The sequence below is a fragment of the Coregonus lavaretus genome, assembly GCF_964263955.1.
Source record: "Coregonus lavaretus genome assembly, chromosome: 34".
NCBI classification, from domain to species: Eukaryota; Metazoa; Chordata; class Actinopteri; order Salmoniformes; family Salmonidae; genus Coregonus; species Coregonus lavaretus.
Window position 1 is genome coordinate 32528340 of NC_140021.1, and position 23087 is coordinate 32551426.

General features: G+C 44.9%; 1 protein-coding gene across 1 annotated transcript; it reads left to right on the forward strand.

Annotated features, from left to right (window-relative positions):
- The first annotated feature begins 1116 nt into the window (after positions 1 to 1116).
- Positions 1117 to 13790, forward strand: LOC311109174 (transcriptional repressor NF-X1-like). The gene is made up of 24 exons (XM_084152008.1): positions 1117 to 1325; positions 2183 to 3223; positions 3575 to 3736; positions 5628 to 5705; positions 6365 to 6470; positions 6575 to 6646; positions 6950 to 7089; positions 7239 to 7338; positions 7538 to 7755; positions 7836 to 7933; positions 8079 to 8109; positions 8243 to 8325; positions 8523 to 8631; positions 9026 to 9145; positions 9403 to 9482; positions 9732 to 9962; positions 10236 to 10309; positions 10492 to 10590; positions 10712 to 10753; positions 11629 to 11727; positions 11990 to 12056; positions 12770 to 12915; positions 13111 to 13218; positions 13368 to 13790. Exons 1-24 carry the CDS (start codon positions 1304 to 1306, stop codon positions 13441 to 13443), a joined length of 3402 nt encoding a protein of 1133 aa, XP_084008134.1. The 5' UTR covers positions 1117 to 1303; the 3' UTR covers positions 13444 to 13790.
- Positions 13791 to 23087: the final 9297 nt, after the last annotated feature.

A 23087-nucleotide genomic window follows, 5' to 3' on the forward strand; every position in this document is an offset into this window, starting at 1 on the left:
CTTAAAGTTTATTGTTGAAAAAGGTTTTACAAAAGGTTGAGGACATTATATTCTTCATATTGTTCAACAAAAACATTTGGAATCTTCCCTCTTCTGCCCTCCAGTTACCCTCAGACTGGGGCTCCCAGTTGGCACCTCTCCATTACAAAACTCTCTATTTTTCCCCTGTCAGAGAAGCCTATACACGTGGTTGTTATGTGTCCAGTAATAGTCCTGTTTTTCACTGTGGTGACTGTCTGAACAGACATCTTCACACAACCAACTGAGTGACTCAACCCTAAGACACCTCATCTATATAAAGACAATGATGAGAGGTTAACATGATAACATCTCATTATCTGAAAAAGTATCGTCTGAAATAAAAGCATAGACTCTGCGTTTGACCTAGCTCATTATGCAGAACTGTTATAGCCTGGTGTATCATCTCAGAGAGAGTTAACCTTTTGCAGAGTTGCATTATCTCTGAAATCTTTTTAAATCAACAGCCTAGTGACCCAAGTCCACAAATCATTAATCAAAGCCTTTGACGACCCTGATCCCATTACACTACTGCTAAGAGAGACTGCCCTCAGGCCATAGGTACAGGTCTATTGCGCCTGTCTGTCTGGCTGGCTGGCCTTCTCACTGAGACACTATGAATGTGATGGATGTGTAGGCCTAGGGGTGTGATCATTTGTCTGTACAAGACTGTTGGAAGAATTTCCTTCATGGAGGACAATAGATTATTCTATTCTATTCAGTTCTATTCCATTTTATTCCATTCACTTCTAATCTATTCAGATCAGTTCTGTTTAATTCCATTCCATTCTATTATCTCCAGGAAAAAGTTTCACCTGGGGCGGCAGGTAGCTTAGTGGTTAAGAGCGTTGTGCCAGTAACCGAAAGGTCGCTGGTTCTAATCCCCGAGCCGACTAGGTGAGCAAGCCAGTTAACCCTCATTGCTCCTGTAAATTGCTCTGGATAAGAGCGTCTGCTAAATGACTAAAACAAAAAAAATAATGGTAACTGGTGACACTGTGGACCATGGGTCCCCCTGCTGGTCAATTCGAGCAGAAGGCTGGGCAGGCTTGCCCGTGAGTCTCAATAAAGTTGGGTGACATAACTTCAAACCCCTTTGCAGGAACTGGAAGAATCGTCAGAGCTCGTGCCTACCACAACAAGACAAGAGATAGCAATTATGTAAAAAGAAGAATAAATACAAACAATGGCATTTAATCTCTGGTTGTTAATCTCCCAACAACCGTAAAAACCTTCGCGTGGGAGAAGAACGTGAGCGACCGCCAACCACATCAGCTGTGGTTGAATGGCTGAGGGCTCAGTCACAGGTAAAGAAGTAACGTTAGCCTAGCTAGCAGCTAACTTGGCTTGTTGGCTAGTTAGCTTGCTCCCTTTAGTTTGAACGAGAATAGCTAACACTTTAGTTAGCTCGCATGCTATTTAGCTAAATCATAGCAAATGGAAATGCAAATGCAAAGTCAAATTACAGGGTTTGTTTTGAGCGCAGCTGTGAAATTGCACTCCAGCATTAGCTTAGTTACGTTAGCAAGCTAGCGGACAGAGACAAATATCTCACTCAGTCAGTGACACGCATAACTAGCCATTGACATTGGCTGTCAGTGTGGCCACACTACGTTAGACGCGTGTTCATTTAACTTTAGCCTGAGAAACTGGCTGGCTAGGTAGTTAACTACATAGGCTAGGTACTGGTGGACTCATGCGCTGGCTAGCAAACGTTAGCTAACACATTTGAGCGATGGCTATGGCCTTGCTTGTCTAAGGAAAGCTAGTGAGAACCTCTAACAAATAGTAAATGTTGTTGCCTACTTCTGTGATGATAGTTGACTAGACATACCTAACTAGATGACGTGCTCTAGTATCAAAGTCCAGGCAGTCCAGAAGAGGTGATCTGTCATACTCAGAGCTGTCATACTCAGAGCCTTGACACTACTCCAAAGACAAGGCGATCAAAGATGTCAACATAAACGCCTTGTCTTTGGAGTAGTGTCAAGGCTCTGAGTATGACAGATCACCTCTTCTGGACTGCCTGGACTTTGATACTAGAGCACGTCATCTAGCTAGTCATCAAGGATATCATACTTGCAGCCTGTCAAGTTCGTCAACACTGGTTGCTACTCATGTTAAACCACTCGGTAACAAGTAGGTTATGTCTTTTCATATATAGACTCTCTGGATTTAAATCCAGATGGGCCTTCATCACGACAGCAACATAACCAACACCAGTCCAGGAGGGGCCGAGCCAGAGTGGACCACAACCGTAACTGGAGTGGTCCTAATAATTATGGCCCGCTGCAAGGCCATTTTCACCATGGGGTCAAATCATCTCATGTCCATGACATTTCAACTGCCCTAGTAAATTTCCATCCTCCCCACCACCAAGAGGATGAACAGAGGGGTCGAGGAAGAGGGGGAGGAGGAAGAAGGGGTAACGGAAGTAGTGGGGGAGGTGGCCGGGGCTCAAGGGGCTGGAATCCGAGGTGGAATAGGCCTGGGGTTGAAATTGGCACTGGGCCACCTGGCTTACCTGGGGGCCACCATGGACTGGTTGGTGGTGGTGGAGGCTACAGGCCTGGAACAATCCCCATGGAGAGGGGACCCCCCATAGACGGGCCTAGCTGGCGTCGAGACCCTGGGGGCCGGGGGGGAGAGTTGGGGCCTGCCCACGAAGACCACCAGGACACCCGGCCTAAAAAGCCCCGGAGGTTCAGCCAGGAGCCACGGAGAGGAGAGAGGAGCTCTAAAGGACCTCCTCACTCTCTGGACAAGCAGGAGAACCAGGAAAACCACGCTACGGGAGGGGGAGGGGGAGGAGGAGGCTGGGATCCGGTTGAGGCCAGAGAAGAAACCCGACCATTAGAAATGGGGACAAGAAACCGTAAAGGCAGTAGGACCGAGGACAGGAACCCCCACGTTGACCCTCGAAAGAAATTCCCAGAGCCCAAACGACGCCAGGGGCCGATCAAAGAATATCCCCAGGAGAGGAAGGAGCCTGAAAGGGGAGCCAGCGGCAGAGACACCCCCCCTGCCCATCATGACAAACTGGGCCCCAGCACTGAAGAGCCCAGCTGGAGGGGTCAGGGGAGAGGCCAGGGGAGATGCACCCCCCTGCAGGACAGAGGCCAGAGGAGAACACCCAAGTACAACTACATGCCTGGGCAGAAGAGGGGGGAAAACGTGCCCAACAAGAGCAAGGAGACACAGACAGGTGAGAGGGCAAAAACATTTAGCAGAAAAACAATAACCAAATGAAAACCCTAAACATTTTTGATTAGATCGGTAATTTGTGAATGACTTTGTTCTGAGAGTAGTTATCATGTTCATTGTATGTTCCAAATGGCACCCTTTTCCCTACATAGTGCACTACTATTAACCTAAGCCCTATGGGCCATGGTCAAAAGTAGTGCACTATATAGGGAATAGGATGCCATTTGGGGTTGAATCATAATTATTAAGACCACTCCAGTTATGGTTGTGGTCCACTCTGGCTCGGCCCTTCCTGGACTGGTGCTGGTTACGTTTCTGGAGTCTAGTGACTCTCTCCTTTATCTCTGTCCAGGTTGCCTGATCGAGCAGCTGTCCGAGGAGAAGTATGAGTGCATGGTGTGCTGTGAGGTGATCAGGGTGATGGCCCCTGTCTGGAGCTGCCTCAGCTGCTTCCATGTCTTCCATCTCAACTGCATCAAGAAGTGGGCCCGCTCCCCAGCCTCACAGGCAGACGGTAGGCCTAACACAGACAAACAGGCAGACACGTGTGCGTGCAATTAAGCACTGCCCAACAGTCACTCATTCAGCTGTGCATCTATTCATGAGTTTTAACACAATAGTCCTCCATAGATAGCACATTGCTGCTCCACCCAGAGAAAACAAGAGTGCAAATTCTGCATGACAGATGAGGCTACAATATCCACTGTAGCATACGTGTGGCCCCAGTGACCTTACAGTGAGGGAAAAAAAGTATTTGATCCCCTGCTGATTTTGTACGGTTTGCCCACTGACAAAGAAATTATCAGTCTATAATTTTAATGGTAGGTTTATTTTAAGTGAGAGACAGAATAACAACAAAAAAATCCAGAAAAACGCATGTCAAAAATGTTATAAATTGATTTGCATTTTAATGAGGGAAATAAGTATTTGACCCCCTCTCAATCAGAAATATTTCTGGCTCCCAGGTGTCTTTTATACAGGTAACGAGCTGAGATTAGGAGCACACTCTTAAAGGGAGTGCTCCTAATCTCAGCTTGTTACCTGTATAAAAGACACCTGTCCACAGAAGCAATCAATCAATCAGATTCCAAACTCTCCACCATGGCCAAGACCCAAAGAGCTCTCCAAGGATGTCAGGGACAAGATTGTAGACCTACACAAGGCTGGAATGGGCTACAAGACCATCGCCAAGCAGCTTGGTGAGAAGGTGACAACAGTTGGTGCGATTATTCGAGGAATCAGCCCAGAACTACACAGGAGGATCTTGTCAATGATCTCAAGGCAGCTGGGACCATAGTCACCAAGAAAATAATTGCTAACACACTACGCCGTGAAGGACTGAAATCCTGCAGCGTCTGCGGTCCCCCTGCTCAAGAAAGCACATATACATGCCCGTCTGAAGTTTGCCAATGAACATCTGAATGATTCAGAGGAGAACTGGGTGAAAGTGTTGTGGTCAGATGAGACCAAAATGGAGCTTTTTTGCATCAACTCAACTCGCCGTGTTTGGAGGAGGAGGAATGCTGCCTATGACCCCAAGAACACCATCCCCACCGTCAAACATGGAGGTGGAAACATTATGCTTTGGGGGGGGTTCTGCTAAGGGGACAGGACAACTTCACCGCATCAAAGGGACGATGGACGGGGCCATGTACCGTCAAATCTTGGGTGAGAACCTCCTTCCCTCAGCCAGGGCATTGAAAATGGGTCGTGGATGGGTATTCCAGCATGACAATGACCCAAAACACACGGCCAAGGCAACAAAGGAGTGGCTCAAGAAGAAGCACATTAAGGTCCTGGAGTGGCCTAGCCAGTCTCCAGACCTTAATCCCTTAGAAAATCTGTGGAGGGAGCTGAAGGTTAGAGTTGCCAAACGTCAGCCTCGAAACCTTAATGACTTGGAGAAGATCTGCAAAGAGGAGTGGGACAAAATCCCTCCTGAGATGTGTGCAAACCTGGTGGCCAACTACAAGAAACGTCTGACCTCTGTGATTGCCAACAAGGGTTTTGCCACCAAGTACTGAGTCATGTTTTGCAGAGGGGTCAAATACTTATTTCCCTCATTAAAATGCAAATCAATTTATAACAATTTTTACATGCGTTTTTCTGGATTTTTTTGTTGTTATTCTGTCTCTCACTGTTCAAATAAACCTACCATTAAAATTATAGACTGATCATCTCTTTGTCAGTGGGCAAACGTACAAAATCAGCAGGGGATCAAATACTTTTTTCCCTCACTGTATATAATCTTAATTGTAGCTAATGTGCGCTGATGTTAATTCTGTACTAACAATGTATTATAGATTACAACTTTCTTTAAGATGTAGTGCACATATTGTGGCTAACCATCATTCTAAAAGAGACCTGTGAAGGATGCGATATGCAAGCTTTGCTCTGATTTGCAGAAACAAATGATGGTTGGAGGTGTCCAGCCTGTCAGAATGTTGTCTTCCAACCCCCAAACACCTACAAGTGCTTCTGTGGTAAGTGATTAGCTAATAGCCATTATTCCCAGACAGTAGTGCATCCCTAGTCTTCAAAAGACCCAGTCGTTCAGTCTTTTTGTTCTGTATCAATGGACGCAACCTAGTCATTCGTTCTAAATGTTCTGTTGCGATACTGGCTGACAACGTTCTAATCCCTTGCTTGCTAGCTAGCCAACTACAGCTAATTTACAGTCACGTCAAACAGTACAGCCAGAATAACAACAGTAGCTGCATTTGTTTAAGCTGTTTTCTAGTGATATTTATTTGGATACATCCATAACAATGAGCTAATGAGGCTCGATTTTGTCAGGCATAGAGAATGTGCCCAAACGAGCTAGCCAACAACACAGCTAACACTATCACTTCAAACTGAAGCTGGAAAGACTGCAAGACTTTTACGAACAAACGCAAATGCAGCTACTAATTTGGGTCCCAAGGCAAAACCAGTTGAGAACCACTGCTCTAGAATGCCCTTAAAGCCAATCAGAAATTAGTATTCAACAATGCCATGGTATAAAACGAATAAAGTTTAATAACAAATAGATTATTGATCTCAATGACACTGACCTGGTAAAATAAACAAGTAGTAGAAATACATTTCCTTGTCCCGAATTCTTTCCCTACACTGTGTTTCATTATTCTGGTGTGATTGACAGGCAAAGTGACCAACCCAGAGTTCCAGCGTAGCGAGATCCCACACAGCTGTGGAGACATGTGTGGGAAGAAGAGGAGCGGAGCGGACTGCAAGCACCCCTGTAACATGTGAGCCACAACCCAACACATACGTAACAAACCTCAACCCACCACCACATAACAATCTGTAGTTACAGCTACAACATGAAGTGGTTGTGTGATTGTCTCTGCAGCTTGTGTCACCCCGGGCCTTGTCCACAGTGTCCTGCCTTTGTTACCAAAGCCTGCATCTGTGGAAGAACCAGGTACTGTATATCCTCTTGACCTAATGGGTGCGTCCCAAACGGCACCCTATTCCCTATATGATGCACTACTTTTGACCAGGGCCCATAAGGATCTGGTTAAAAGTAGTGCACTATATAGGGAATAGGGTGCCGTTTGGGACTCAAACAATGTCTGCATTGTACTGCCTTACCCACTGTTTATTTACATACCTTAGGCTGCCAAATGTTCGTAATTTCTGTGTCACTACTTTGAGCCTCAGCCCCCCCCCCCCCCCCCCCCTTTCCCCCACTCACAGTAAAATACATCCATACTTCTCTCTGCAGTCAGCCGATGCGGTGTGGCCAGGCCACTGCCATCCACTGTGACAAGCAGTGTGGCTTGATCCGCAACTGTACCGAACACACCTGTACCCAGGTGTGCCACAGCGGACTCTGCCAGCCGTGCCCGCTACAGGTCCAGCAGGGTGAGATACTACAGGAAGTTCCACATCATATAGTAAATAGCGATGACTTTGTCCCCATCTCCATGTCTTAGCTATGGTAATGCATTACACTTACACTGATGCGGTCTCCTGTTTTTCTTAACCTTTGACTTGCTGACGTGCTGTTGCAGTGTGCTACTGTGGGGTTGTCTCTCGGGAGGTGCTGTGTGGGACGGATAAAGACTGCTTTGACGGCTCAGGACACTTCTCCTGTCAGAAAGCATGTGGCAAGTAAGTTCTAACCAGCAGATAGAAAACAACTTAGTCGTTTGCTACTGTGAGAACATGATCTATTCCCACCTGAAGATCAGTCAGTAATGTGTTAGCCAGATTTGCGGCGCATCCTTTTCCTTGCTCCAATCATGCCTTGTATATTATTGCTAGGTTTTCTTGTTGGTTTTCTGTTTTGAAAATATTTTCTTGCTCCCAGGATGTTGGACTGTGAGGCCCACCGATGCCAGCAGGTGTGCCACCGTGGGCCGTGCCAGCCGTGCCCGCGCTCCCCCAGGCTGGTGAGGAGCTGCCCCTGTGGGCAGACGGCCCTGGCCAAGCTCCTAGAGCTGGGCTACCCCGAGCGCCGCAGCTGCTCTGACCCCATCCCCTCCTGTGGCAAGACCTGCAGCAAGCCCCTGCCCTGTGGATCCAATGGTAAGACCGACAGTGTGTCCACATGTATAGTCTCTCTATGGGATTTAAATGTGTTGACTTGTTCCCTCATGTCATTCCAGAGACCATCCACATCTGTGAGAAGCTGTGCCATGAGGGCAGCTGTGGCCCCTGCTCACTCACCTCCACCATCAAATGCAGATGTGGTTCTAAGATCAATGTTAGTCCCCAATAAGAACTACTGTATGTCTATGGCGTTTGTATCTTCAAATGTAATGTTCTGTATAGACTGCACACTGTTGCAAATGGAGGTGTAATTCTGTTCTACCAAAGAGCACCCCTGAAGAGTAACTCTTTGTTTTCAGGATGTTCCCTGTGCAACCATCCAGAATGAAGGTGAGATTTTGATCATTCTTTGAGGGGGTGTAGCCACTGCACTTGATAAAAGTAGATCTGTCTTGTACTCAAGTGCCTCATCCATTGTCATAATGTCCTCTTATGTCATCTCTTTCCTTCCTCCAAATTCTAGATGGACTGATTTTTACCTGTGAGAAGCGCTGCCTCAAGAAGCGCTCCTGTGGCCGACACAAATGTGGCGAGCTGTGCTGTGTGGTGAGTGACAGAAAAGTGTGTGGCACCCAGTTTGTAAAGAACACAGTCAGGAAGTAAAAGCTACAAGTCATACACTAGTTAGCTGAATTAATTTGGAAGTAGTTATTAGGAATTAATTGATGGCACTGCAGAGGGCATCCAGATGTGCCTGCCTACTAACTGGTGTCACACTGACATATGTCCCCCCCTCCCCCTAGGGCGCGGAACACACGTGCTCTCTGGTCTGTGGCTACAAGCTCAACTGTGGCCTCCACCGCTGCCAAGAGCTCTGTCACCGTGGGAACTGCCAACCCTGCTGGCAAACCAGTGAGTCCTAGTCAGAGTTCCCAGTGCTGCTCCCAGTGGCACTGCCAACACAGATGTTCACATGCCAGCAGATGCACAGATGCCAAAGTCAATTGAGTCATTTTACCCAGGCTTTGCGATTCTCTGTGGTTCAAATGACAATGTTCCTCACCGTATCTTACCTTGCTAATAGTCTAGAGCACTTCCTATTTCACAAGGTAGGAAGGCCATTTACTATACCAGTGGACTTAATTTTCACTTAGTCTCCTATTGATATCAACATGTGTTAGTTAGTGTGATACAGTACGCTGTGTCTTGATAATTGAGATCACATGGCCCCGTTAGCTAAGTAACACGCCAGACAGGTTGTCATAGGCCACGTCCCTCTGAATGCCTGCCTGTTTCCTGTGTGTAGGTTTTGATGAGCTGGCGTGCCACTGTGGGGGGACTGTCCTGTTCCCCCCAATCGCCTGTGGCACCAAGCCCCTAGAGTGTAAGAACCTGTGTACCAGGAGGCACACGTGTGACCACCAAGGTAAAGACTGGAGCTACCTCTAGAACCAAATAAATCACCGCAATTCACCTGAGACTGCAAGTCATGACATCTATTATGAGCTGCATACGAAATGGCACCCTATTCCCTATATAGTGCACTACTTTTGACCAGGGCCCATAGGACACTATATATAGGGAATAGGGTGCCATTTGGGATGAAACCTTGGTGTCTCATTATAGTGCCTGAGAATGTTTATTCCTCATCCTCTGTCTCATACTGTCTGTCTATGTCCTCAGTGTTCCATAATTGCCACAGTGAGGAGAAGTGCCCACCCTGTACTTACCTCACTCAGAAGTGGTGCATGGGAAAGCATGAGGTAACTTTGCCGATATTAGCCTATTGGCTGCATCGACCTAACCTTCAAACCTGTTTCCCTTTGAAATTATAGGCTGTCTCCTAAATGGCACCCTATGCCCTTTATAGTGCACTCCTTTTGACCAGAGCCCTATGGGCTGTAGTCAAAAGTAGTGCACTATATAGGGAATAGGGTGCCATTTGGGACATAGCATAGTCATGACACGACACTTCACTAAAGCCTTCTCCTCTTCACCTCGCCCCCCCGCAGCGAAGGAGCAACATCCCATGCCACCTGCAGGACATCTCCTGTGGCCTGACCTGCAACAAGGTGCTGGTGTGTGACCTCCACCGCTGCCGCCGCATCTGCCACCGTGGAGAATGTCTGGCCGAGGGCGCCTGCCGCCAGCCCTGTGTGCTGCCCCGCGCCGACTGTGGCCACCCCTGTAACGCCCATTGCCACAAGGGCACCAGCTGCCCGCGCAACACCTGCACTGCCAAGGTACAGAAAGCTAAATGTTCAACCAGCTGACTAAAGGGATTTTATCCTGGGTAAATAAATCAAAAATATGTGGCCCCTGTGTTATAGAGAGACTGCACTACATTTAGGGTGACATTCTGACAGTAAACATATGGATAACTTCCCAAGAAATGACTAACTCTTCAAATATTCGGCACATGGGTCAGACGTGGAGATACAGGCAGCAGTGTTGGACTGCAATAGAAGTCTTCTTGTGGCCAGGGTTTTATTTCCGTTTCCACGTCTGTCCCACAGGTGGCGCTACAGTGTGACTGCGGCCGGAGAAAGGAAACGGTAGTGTGCACGGAGGCAGCCAGCGCCCATCAGAGGTGTGCGTGCGTCCTTATGTGCCTGTACAGTAGAATCAAACAATGGTTTAGAACTACCTTGAATGCGTGCTCTAAACCAGAGTTTTCACTTATTCCATGTGCACTTTTCCAAACTTGACTGTGCATGCGGTGCCAGACAGTGGTTCCTTGGTATAACAGTATGTGTGTCCCCTGTGCTATAGGTATGCAGCCATTGCCATGGCCAGTAAGCTGTCTGACATGCAGCTGGGTGACTCTGTAGACATTGGTCTCATCACTAAGAAGGAGATGAAACAGACAAAGTAAGATGGGACCAAACCTGACTCAAAGCTGATATGACATACAATACGTAGTTATTTACCTTGTACAAAATATGTGTTCCATTTCCAGCTCATTTGAATGTCTCTGTGTGTTCCGTCTCAGGTTGGAGTGTGACGAGGGGTGTGCTGCACTGGAAAGGAACAGGTCAGTTGTCGCACAGCTATTGTCGCATTTTGCGACCCTTTGACTTGGCTGTAATTGTGATTTGGTCAAACAGTAAAGTGCTTTATCCTTATGATTCCTGTAATGCAAGTGTCTGCCCAGCCCCTGTGCCTGTTTCGCTAGGGCCTGCTGCTGTGATGAGTTAGCCACTCTCCCTCTTCCCTGTTGTGTGCTCCAGGATTTTTTTTAAATAATCAAATTGCAGGAAAAACACAGCTTTGGAAGCAACTACTGTTGAAACTGTCAAATAGAGGATGACCTCAGCTTTCTGTGGGTATAAATTATTTTGTTCAACTTTTAAAATTGAGCTCAATAGCGACTATTTTACAACCAATCACAAGATGTTTGATATAAGGAGCGTGCGAAATGCGTATCGGCCCTTGAGTGCATAGGGTAGTAGGCTACAATTACAACAACAAAAATTGGACATTACATTTACTGATAGATTAATACATGACTACTAGCACTGGGTATTATATTTAGTGTTGGTGATCTAATGTCTTATGAGTTTTCACTTCCTTGTGGTGAATTAGCCCCAAATAAATTAGCCTATGGTATTAGTTCACATAAAGATGTAGGCAAATTAATCTATTGAACAACAAAATTCTGAAAATTCTGGAGTCCTATTTTAAGAGTAAAATATAACAATATCCTATTGTCAACCCACAATTCATGACAATCACTTATTTCTTGAATAGCCCACTTGATAGCACATTGCTTTAGGCTGTCAAATTGATTTGTTTTCTTAAATGTGCAGTCAACTTCAGAGCCTTTTCCTGTTCTAGTCTTCTTGTTCTAGTGGACCTTTGTGTCTGCCCATGTTTTCTGACCTAAGTTGTGTGTATGTGTCCCCACAGGCAATTGGCTGAGGCCCTGCAGATTGACCCATCAGTGGACCCCTTCAACATCCGCTCCTCCTCCTCCACATATAGTGACAGCCTCAGAGTAGATGCCAGGTGGTTTACCAATACATAGAAATGTATTTTCACTGCATGCCAAGCTCTGAGTCCACCACAAGGAGTTCTGACAAAGTTCTCAGATATTCTAGTCTTAGTGTGCATGTTGATATGGGGCTTATATTTCCTCATTTGAAGGCTAATCGATGGCACCGATGTACTTCCAGCCACTACCGGTGCCCTTTGAGACACGTTTTCACATTTTCATTGACGGATCATCTTTACCACAACATAACGTTATTTATAATTTTTCCAACTTTAGAAAAGATCTGAAGTTTGTCAGCGAGATTGAAGAGGAGATCAAGAATCTGGTTGAGCTGGCCAGCAAGGTAAGGGACAAATAGACATGGGCTGTGTGCAAAATGGCCTGTGTGCAAAATGGCACCCTATTCCCTATAATACTGCACTACTTTTGAACAGAGCCCTATGGTCCCTGGTCAAAAGTAGTGCACTAAATGGGGAATAGGGTGCCATTTTGCACAGAGATGGGGTGATTTTCACACAGAATTAAAGCACAGGGACAAGAATAAACACACGCCTCTTTGGCATGAAATGTCACCCACCACTTAAACTGAGCACAGTGTGTATTATTTAAGAGCAGTTAGATGTAATGGTGTTAGATTTAAATACTTTATACAGGGCCAGCATTTCCCTATACATGACTGTGTTTCCCTAAAACACTACCAGCTTACCAGAGGACCTTCAGTTTGCATAGTCTGAATTGAGCTTAAAGCTTCTGGTCCCCTTAGTTGAAGGAGTGCAGGAAAGGCTTGAAACATTTGAATGCCCTTGGGTATTACGATGGGTATTGATCATGTTAATGAAAAGTTATATTTGTCGTTGGTTATCCCTTTGGTTCTGAACATTGGAAAATACTACTTTAGTCAGCATAACGTCAAGTGAATCGGCTCCGGTAGCTTGCAGTATTTATTAGGTCAAAATGTATTTATTTAAACCTTATATCAAACAGTAACTCTGAACAATCTTTCATAGTGGAAACGAAGTCTTTTGAGTGACTGGTGTGTGTGGAACCCGTTTGCAGGGTAAACAGTCCAAGAGGAGCCACTGCTTCCCCCCCATGAACAGAGAGCACAGGAAGATAGTCCACGAGTTGGCTGAGGTCTACAACGTAGAGAGCGTGAGCTACGACAGCGAGCCCAAACGCAACGTGGTCATCACCGCCATCAGGTAACGCCTCCACGTGCGCGTTACAATCTATGACGATGTTGTAGCTTTGAAAAGACTACGTAATTACTGTCTGTGCAACCGTGTCAGCAGGGTATATTTTGTATGAAGGGATGTGTATTGTGAACAATTCAGACAAAGTGCTGTGCCTCTGCCATTCTGAGGATATGCTGTAACTGTACTTTTTGCTGTGTGCAGGGGGAAGTCTGCCTGTCCTAACTCAACCCTGACGTCCCTGATAGAGAGAGATACAGGGGTCTCGAGGGCTCCTCCACCCATTGCCCATATCAAACAACATAGCAGCAAGTAGGCTTGCGTTTTGCACTCACATTGAAAGACTCCTCACTCCACACACAGGCCTAAATTGGACCTTAGTTTGTAGGCTTTCAATGTCCCAATGACTTGTAACTAGCCAGCTACAGCTAGTTAATTGTGGTTCTTGTTTTTGTCATCAGGACTGACGGTGTGAGCAGCTGGTCCAAGGCAGTCAAAGAAGAGCCGGTGATCGACTACTTCGATGTACAGGATTAATAAAGGCCCAAAACGAGCAAACCTCGTGAAGTAATAATACAAAATAAAGAATGTGTCTGCTGTTCGAAGATGGTCTGAAATCTGTAATGCCATCTCTCCTCCCTCATTTGTTATTTTCTCTTGAAGGCAAACATCACTACAATACTATTTTTCGGTTTGTAACCAAATAATAAGTAATGTTTAACTGCCATATGCAAATACCATGAGCAAATCTCCAGACTTTGAAAATAATAATGAATTGCATTTGAATAGGTAGCAATTTTCAGTAATTCTCGAAGCGCGACTACGTTGTATTCTACGAGGGGACATGCCATACCTTATTTCAATAAAGCTAATTTTCAATGGTGTTTTTGATACTTTACTTACCAATATAATGCAGAGAACCTTTATTGACATTGTTACACATGCTATAAAATAGAACTACACAAGATACTACTACATAATGATAGTAACATCAAAAAAATTACTTGATTATATTATCTTTAAAGTGTTTGGGTTATTTTGGGCATGATCAATTGGGTTGCATTTAACTGTATCAACATTATGATGCTCAGGTGATGAAAGGGGCCGGATCAAACAGCCCCTTATAAACGCAACATGTAAAGTGTTGGTCCCATGTTTCATGTGCTGAAATAAAATATTCCAGAAATGTTCCATACGCACAAAAAGCGTATGTTGTGCACAAATTTGTTTACATCCCTGTTAGTGAGAATTTCTCCTTTGCCAAGATAATCCCATCCACCTGACAGGTATGGCATATCAAGAAGCTGATTAAACAGCATGATCATTACACAGGTGCACCTTGTAATGAAAATAAAATTACCTTGTGCATGGGACAATAAAAGGCCACTAAAATGTGCAGTTTTATCATACAACACAATGCCACAGATGTCTCAAGTTTTGAAGGAACGTGCAATTGGCATGCTGACTGCAGGATTATCCACTAGAGTTGTTGCCAGAAAATGAAATGTTAATTTCTCTACCTTAAGCTGCCTCCAACGTCATCGTTTATGAGAATTTGGCAGTATGTCCAACCGGCCTCACAACCACAGACCAAGTAACCATGCCAGCCCAGGACCTCCACATCTGGCTTCTTCACCTGCTGCATTGTCTGAGACCAGCCATCCAGACAGCTGATGAAATTGAGGAGTATTTCTGTCTGTAATAAAGCCCTTTTGTGGGGGAAAACTCCTTCTGATTGGCTGGGCCTGGCTCCCAAGTGGGTGGGCCTATGCCCTCCCAGGCCCATCCATGGCTGCGCCCCTGCACATTCATGTGAAATCCATAGATTAGGGCCTAATGAATTTATTTAAATTGACTGATTTCCTTATATGAACTGTAAAATCGTTGAAATTGTTTATTTTTGTTCAGTATAATTTCCACTGCATCTTTCAAAAAACGCGCTGCAGACAGCTCGTCATCCTTTGTGCCTTTTTCATTAAACCATTTGCATTAGGAGACTAATATTCCCTAACGGTTTACATCCCTTGTGAAATATTTTAGTGGGCTGTGACAACGGTAGAAACGGTAATTTCACGACACTCCCTGCTAGTCGCAATTTTTTATTTTATCTAATCTCCAGCAGACTCCGCGCCTGCGCTTCTTGAAACGAACTAAGCATCACCAGACCCGGCTCCATCCCCGAGACTGCGTCCCCTCCCGTGCTGTGTCTACAGTTGCCAATGTACCAGTCTACCTAAGGGGGGAGTGAGGAAGTTGAGGAGTGAACACAGCACAGATCTTCAGGAACATTATTTCAGTTTGCCTGGAGTGCACAGACTGGATCTCAGCAATGGAGAGAAAGGTAAGAGTTGTGCCCGCAGCCCAATTTTTTTTGTATTGGTTTGACATCTGTTTTCTGTTAAATACTATGTGCTCGTGCTCACCCTGCATAATGAGAATAATTTATTTTCCACCATTATAGAACTCCATTCTGCGCTGCCAAGCCCACGGCATCAGAAGGCGTATTGCCAGCCGGATTAGTGCGCACGGTAGTTTTCGACTGGGTCTAGTTTATTGTGTACCTGAATATATTTTCTTTTGATTAATTGTTTAATCTACCCTTTCATTTAGATGTTTATTCCACGAAAAGCCTGTGTTTGTATGTTACTGATGCGTATAGATTGACAATCCTACCGCATGTAACCCAGTTGAAAATATTTGTGTATGCATGATCATTATACAGCAGGGCAGGCTATACAATAATTGCACCTCACCCCGCCTTAGTCTCGAAAACCCGACTATAGGTAACACAGTGACTAGGTTCGGGTTTTCGAGACTATACACCCCTCCCTTGAACCTCCACCCCTCGCCGTTTTCACCCGCTGCTGACACGGCCGGCTTGTTAACCTTGACTGGTGTGAGAAACAAACACTTCAGGAGCAATAAGGTGGATGCACACTGTATCGGAAGTAGACCGACAGACGAGACAACACTCCCCTTCTCTGTTTGACGCATGTAGAATAACAAACGTGTGAAATGACTCTCACTCACTGCTCTCTTCTGCCTATGCCCTATGGCTATGAATTAGGTTAGATGAAATTGACATGGTCTGTAGCCTATTTGTTGTGTTGTATGACTACAATTCCCACTTTACATCAAGTGTCCTAAAACCTATTTACATGGTAGCTACATGAATAGTTAGCCTATGTTGTATTTACAGTGTAACATTGGGATAGTAGGCTACTTACTGTCATGTTTGTAGGTTGTGTAATTATACAATACACAAATAATAACATAATTTTTAGAGGCCGAATCCAGCCGTTTTTATACCAATATCAAATCAGTTCTGGCTAACAATTAAGTGCCTTACTGTAATGGTTTTACATTAAAATTTATTTAGCTAAAAACTATTTCTCAAAGCAAGAATTTAGCTAGGACTGTCTGAGTGGGGAAGGGAAAACTGAAAACTATTTGTTATTGGCAGAGAGGTTTGGAACTCTCTCTTATTGAATTATTAACCAATTTACCGCATGGTGATGTCACCAGGCAAGCCGAAACTCCTGCCCATGCAAACCTGCTCATTAAAAGGTCCTGTGTATATTGTATTTTCAACCAGCAAATATCAGGAAATAACACTGATAAAAAATGTCACACTTTTCCAGTGTTAGTTTCATCAGCTGTTGTACAGTATGATACAAAACACAGGAAAAACAGACTACTCTGGGCCTTTAACATAAGATTTGTAAACAAACCCCAATTGTGGCTTCACTATGTAATTAATGTTTTAGATTACAATATTTAGTTATCTCCATTTGCAAATGCTTGAAAGTGTGTATACCACAAACAGGCAACAGTTGTAAGTATTGAGTACTGTTTAACAATTGTAATTTCACTGTACCTAAACTGCCTTTGTGGTTTTTGGGAACATAATGTTAAGTGGGACCAATATGGGTCAGTAAGTAGCCTTATTGAACCCACTGCTCAGAGAATTATCCCAAGCTTATGATCCAGTTCTGTATGGTTGGTGGATATATTTCTCAGCTGTAGTGGTAGGCCAATTTTTTTGGGGGAGACAATATTAGACGATATACTAGAAGATGTATTCAACCTATATTTTATATTTGCAAGTGGGTCTCTTTATCCTGTTAGGATTGTGTTGGTTTAGTGATGTAAGGGGGTGGTAGTTCGGTAGGCCTCAATGTAGGCCACAGGAGGCTGGTAGGGGAAGAAGGCTCATAATAATGGCTGGAATGGAGTGAATGGAATGGTAACACATGGAAACCACATGGTTGATGTATTTGATACAATTCATTCCATTCCCGCCATTACTATGAGCCCGACCTCCCCAATTAAGGTGCTACCAGCTGCCTGTGAAGTGGGCCTTTCCTTTGTCTGTGGCTCAGTGGTGTTTGCAGAGACAGGGACGTGTGGAATGCACTGTAGCTTTCTGGCCTCAGAAGCCTTCTGCATCGATGCATAGCAGGCTCTCATGAAAAGGGCAGGAGCACAGAATCAAGCTCCTCTCTATATCTACTGTATTTTGGGGTCTTGATTAGTTGTAATGTTAATACTCACTGTGAGACACAGAGTAGCTGTGTGAGATTTATGTCACTTTCACTTGGTCTTTTAGCAAAACACTGTCAACTAGATTTGTGGCTCTGAATGTAGTGGTGGCATTTGTATTGATGATCATTTGGCCTATTTTGCTACAAAGCATGTCAGTTCGAGTGCTATTCGTTTTAAAGCTTTATAATTCAGTATCCAAACGTATTATGTGTTATTACAAACAACTGCTGTGGTCGTGCTGAAGTTTTCCATCCAACGCATTTTGGTAATATATATGCTCGGCATTCTCCCCTTGTGCTTAGATTCCATCCAGACAAAAAAACGGTGGATTTCCATGCTTTAACCCTGTTGGAATGTGTGGCTTCTGTACTGTCCCTTGTGCAGAGTCAGCATTTCACCTTGCAATGTGTGGACTTACTGTGGAGCTGCTGAAAAGTTTTTATTGGAAAATTAGTTGCAACGGCTAATGTGGTCTAAGAGTGGGAGGGAGAAAACCTCAAACCAAGGCAGCAACATAAAGCACTAACTTTTGAAAGATTATTTAAGTTTGGTTTACATGTTGTTGTCTATGTACAGAAGAGGCATGGCACTTTGCAGGCGGAAATTGTGGCGTGTGATGTCACTGTATAGGCTAGATATGACCCCTGAGAGTCAGCATGAGTCACTGGTACAGACCAGTTTGTGGTCAGATCTTTTTTCATCCACCTAATGGTTAAGCTAAGGGCTGTGAGTAGGGTAAACTGATCATAGATCTGTAGTTAGGGGCAACCTCGAGCCCTGAGAGAGGGAGTCAGATGGTCCACCCTGCTGTACCCTGCTAAAAGTCTGCAGAGAGAGATAAAGTCCCATTTGTATACATGAGACTGATGGAGTAGCTTCTCTTTTGTCACTGTGCTGGATGCTTAAGATACACTTAAAGGAAGGATGAACATTAATATAATCCCTCTACATCTCCCTCCTTCCCTCTCTCTCCATCCATCCCTCCCTCTCTGTTCTGTTGAATCTAGAATACCGGTAGACAGATGACCCATCATCCCAATGAGAGAGATGTAGGATGAAAGTTTTGGTCGAGGGCCCATAGTTTTATTTTAGCTCATGACTAATGATATTGCTTCCCAGCAGAACTTCTTGAGAACATGGCTTATACTGTACTTGAATATACATACAATATTGGTATTCTCTTGACCCACTTTCTGTCATTCGGTTCAAGGCATTTCAGATTCTCCAATGACCTTGGATAACATGGGTCTAGGTGCCTTGGCAAGTTTGAAGTTTTGCCATAGGCCTTCAGTTAAAACTTGGACACATTTGGACCCCTCTCCCCAAATATTAGGTCACCCTATTGAATGGTCCATGGCTTTTGTGTTTAGGATTACTTGGGAGAACTGGACAATGAGCACTTCCTTATTTGGCTGGCAAGGAAAGCCATGGACGTATGAAAGAAGGGCCAAGCTTTTGTTACCCAGGAAACGAGCTACAGTATTGGCTTGGTAGACTTGGGCTTGATAAGAAATGCTAAACTCGCTAAAAGTTTGAATGTACAGAAAACATGACATGCTAGCATAGTGTGCAAGTCCACATTATACAATACAGTAGGGAGACTGTAGCTTGCTGGGTCGTTCCACCAATTCGGTGCCTTTTGAGAAGTAACCTAAATTGAACACATTCTGTCATAAAGAGCACATGTTCAACTTCATAAAAAACATGTTTTCCCATCCTCAAGAGGTTAAATAAAAAAACGACTATAGTAAGTGCCTATTAAGTGAAAAATAAAGTAACAGGGTTGACTGTAACAGGGTTGATAATTAATTTTTAAATCAGCCATAAATCCCCTTGTGACAGGGGGAATGGAAGCTTGTTGTGTGCAACAGGGAGTGGCAATTGATTGCAAAAAATGCAATCGTTAAAGCATTTCTATCCAGTCTATTTATGGTTAACAGGGGTGACGTGTTATGCTCGACCTGCTCAGTTTTCCACCACAAAACACCAGCAAGTGTTTACTCTATGATTTGACTATTAGATGTTCAATGTTTCTTTTAACAAAAATATTTTTAAAGGAAGTCTTACCACACAGGATGAAGTGGGTTGAAATCTTCCTAGAAGCGACACAGGGTTGACGGAGGGACATGTAAAAATGCTGAATGTTGGCACTTTAGCAAGCCTTTATTAATATAACAAATCGGATTTATTGAATTATCCATGTGGTCTATATTAAAGGGCACTAAATTTAATATAACATGCTTTTCAAATACAATATTGGTGCACAATTTCTACGCAAACGGCACTTTTTTCATGGAACGACCCGGCTCTCATACTGTATGTGGCATTAATTTTACTTTTAGTCATTTAGCAGACGCGCTTATCCAGAGCAATTAGGGTTAAGTGCCTTGCTCAAGGGCACATCGACAGATCTTTTCACCTAGTCGGCTCAGGGATTTGAACCAGCTTTGGTTACTGGCCCAACGCTCTAAAGAGCAGGGCTACCACATACAGACCTATCGTAGACAACCCTGATGCTACGGCCGAAGACAGGAATATGTACAAGAATGCCCGCTATGACATCCGCAGAGTCATCAAATGAGCAAAAGGACTATATAGGAATAAGGTGGAATCATATTACATAGGCTCCGACGCCCGCCGCATGTGGCAGGGGCTACAGTCCATTACGGATTACAAAGGAAGACCCAGCCGTGATCTGCCCAACGATGCCTCTGTGATCTGCCCAACGATGCCTCTCTACCAGACGAACTCAATGCATTTTATGCACGTTTTGACAACAACATCGACCCGGGTGTGAGGGCCGTCACCGACCCAGAGGACTGGGTGATCTCGCTCTCCGAGGCTGACGTGAGAAGGGTCTTTAATCAGGACAACACCCGCAAGGCCGCGGGCCCCGACGGTATTCCAGGGTGCGTTATCAGAGCATGCGCAGAACAGCAGGCAGGCATATTCACGGGTAATGTTCAACCTACCCTTGTCCCAGTCTGTAATTCCCACATGTTTTAAGATGACCACAATCATCCCTGTTCCTAAGAACTGAAAGGCTTCATGTCACAATGACTACCGCCCTGTAGCACTCACTTCTGTAATCATGAAGTGCTTTGAGAGGCTGGTTATGGCACACATTAACTCCACCATCCCAGCCCCCCTAGACCCACTCCAATTTGCATACCGCCCCAACAGATCCATAGATGACGCAATCTCAATTGCTCTCCACAGTGCCCTCACCCATCTAGATAAGAGGTGAGAATGCTGTTCATTGACTACAGCTAAGCGTTCAACACCATTATCCCTTCCAAGCTAGTCACCAAGCTTAGGACTCTGGGTCTGAACACCTCCCTCTGCAACTGGATCCTGGACTTCCTGACGGGCCGGCCCCAGGTGGTGAGGGTAGGCAACATCACCTCCACCACTCTGACCCTTAACACAGGGGCCCCACAGGGTGTGTGCTTGGTCACCTCCTGTACTCCCTGTTCACCCACGACTGTGTGGCCACGCACGACTCCAACACCATTATCAAGTTCGCTGACGGCACAACGGTGGTAGGCCTGATCACCGGCGACGATGAGTCAGCCTACAGGGAGGAGGTCAGTGACCTGGCAGTGTGGTGCCGGAACAACAACCTCTCCCTCAACGTCAGCAAGACCAAGGAGCTGATCGTGGACTACAGGAAACGGGGGGGATGAGCACGCCCCATCCACATCGACGGGGCGGCAGTGGAGCAGGTAGACAGCTTCAAGTTCCTCTGTGTCCAAATCACTAAAGACTTAAAATGGTCCAAACACACACTCCCTGTTGTGAAGAAGGCGCGACAGTGCCTCTTCCCCCTCAGGAGGTTGAAAAAGTTCGGCATGGGCCCTCAAATCCTGAAAAGGTTCTATAGCTGTACCATTGAGAGCATATTGATTGGCTGTATCACTGCTTGGTATGGCAATAGCACCGCCCTGGATCGCATGGCGCTACAGAGGGTTGTATGGACAGCCCAGTACATCACTGGGGCCGAGCACCCTGCCATCCAGGACCTCTATATCAGGTGGTGTGAAAAGAAGGGCCGGAAAATCGTCAAAGACACCAAACAACCCAAGCCATAGACTATTTTCTCTGCTGCCGCACGGAAAGAGGTACCGGTGGATCAAGTCTGACACCAACAGGCTCTTGAACAGCTTCTATCCCCAAGCAATACAACTGATAAATAGCTAACAAAATATCTACATGGACTATCTGAGTTTACCTTGTATCTTTATACACACTCCAACACACACAAACACTCACTCCATCATTTGTTCACTCACACATAATATGCACAGACATTTATACTGACTCTACACACCCGCACACCCACTCACATGCAAGCTGCTGCTACTCTGTTTACCTTATATCCTGTTGCCTAGTCACCTTACCCCTGTACATATGGCTCCTGAGTGGTGCAGCTGTCTAAGGCACTGCATCTCAGTGCTGGAGGTGTCACTACAGACCCTGGTTCGATTCCAGGCTGAATCACAATCCGGCCGTGATTGGGAGTCCCATAGGGCGGCGCACAATTGGTCCAGCGTCGTCCGGGTTTGGCCGGTGTAGGCCGTCATTGTAAATAAGAATTTGTTCTTAACTGACTTGCCTAGTTAAATAAAGGTTAAATAAAAATGCATATCTACCTCCATCACTCCAGTATCCCTGCACAATATGTTATTGGAACTGACTTTTTAAATATTTCCTGTATATAGTATGCTTACTTACTTACTTTATTCTGCATTTCATATTTCTTATTCTTATTTCTTGTGTGTTTTTTTTATAGTAATACATTGTTATTGATTATTGCATTGTTGGGTTTTGAGTTAGCAAGAAAGGCATTTCACTGTACTTGTACATGTGACATTAAAACTTGAAACTTCGGGATTATCTACTTCCCCAGAGTCAGATGAACTTGTGGATACTATTTTTATGTCTCTGTGTCAAGTATGAAGGAAGTTAGATGTTGTTTCGTGAGCCAATGCCAACTAGCGTTAGCGCAGTGACGAAGTCTATGGACATCCAGTCATTGTGCTGACGCTAGTTAGCAATTGCGCCAGTGCTAGTTTGCAACTTCCTTCAAACTGCACGCAGAGACATAAAAATGGTATCCACGAGTTAATCTGCCAAAATCCCTAAGTGTCCCTTTAACTGCTAGGATACCTGGCATGATAACAAACAATATAATTGGCTACAGCAGATACAGTATGGCTAGGGAGGCTGTGGCTTGAGAGGTTGTGACTGTGGTACAGAACTGTGGCCAATGATGACAGGGCTGGAGACAGTTAAATGTATGTATTTAGTTTCAGTAGACTGATATAGACCACCACCAGTCACAAAAAAGAGATGCAATTTAGACTTCAGGACAAGAAATGTAATTTATTTTAGTTTAAAAGTACTATATTTGTCTAACCTAATTACAGATGGCGAAGACCCAGTTTAGCCAGAAGATGACATACATGTGTTGTTAATCACTACTATCCTACCATAAGTGTTTATTTCGTGATTTGCAACTGGCTATTTTACAGTTCTCTTTAAAAACTAGCAGGCAGGCATTGTAGTGAAGGCCCATGGAGCAGTGGTATGATGCAGGGAAGGGTCGGGTGACTGTCTCAAACAGGCCAATTTTT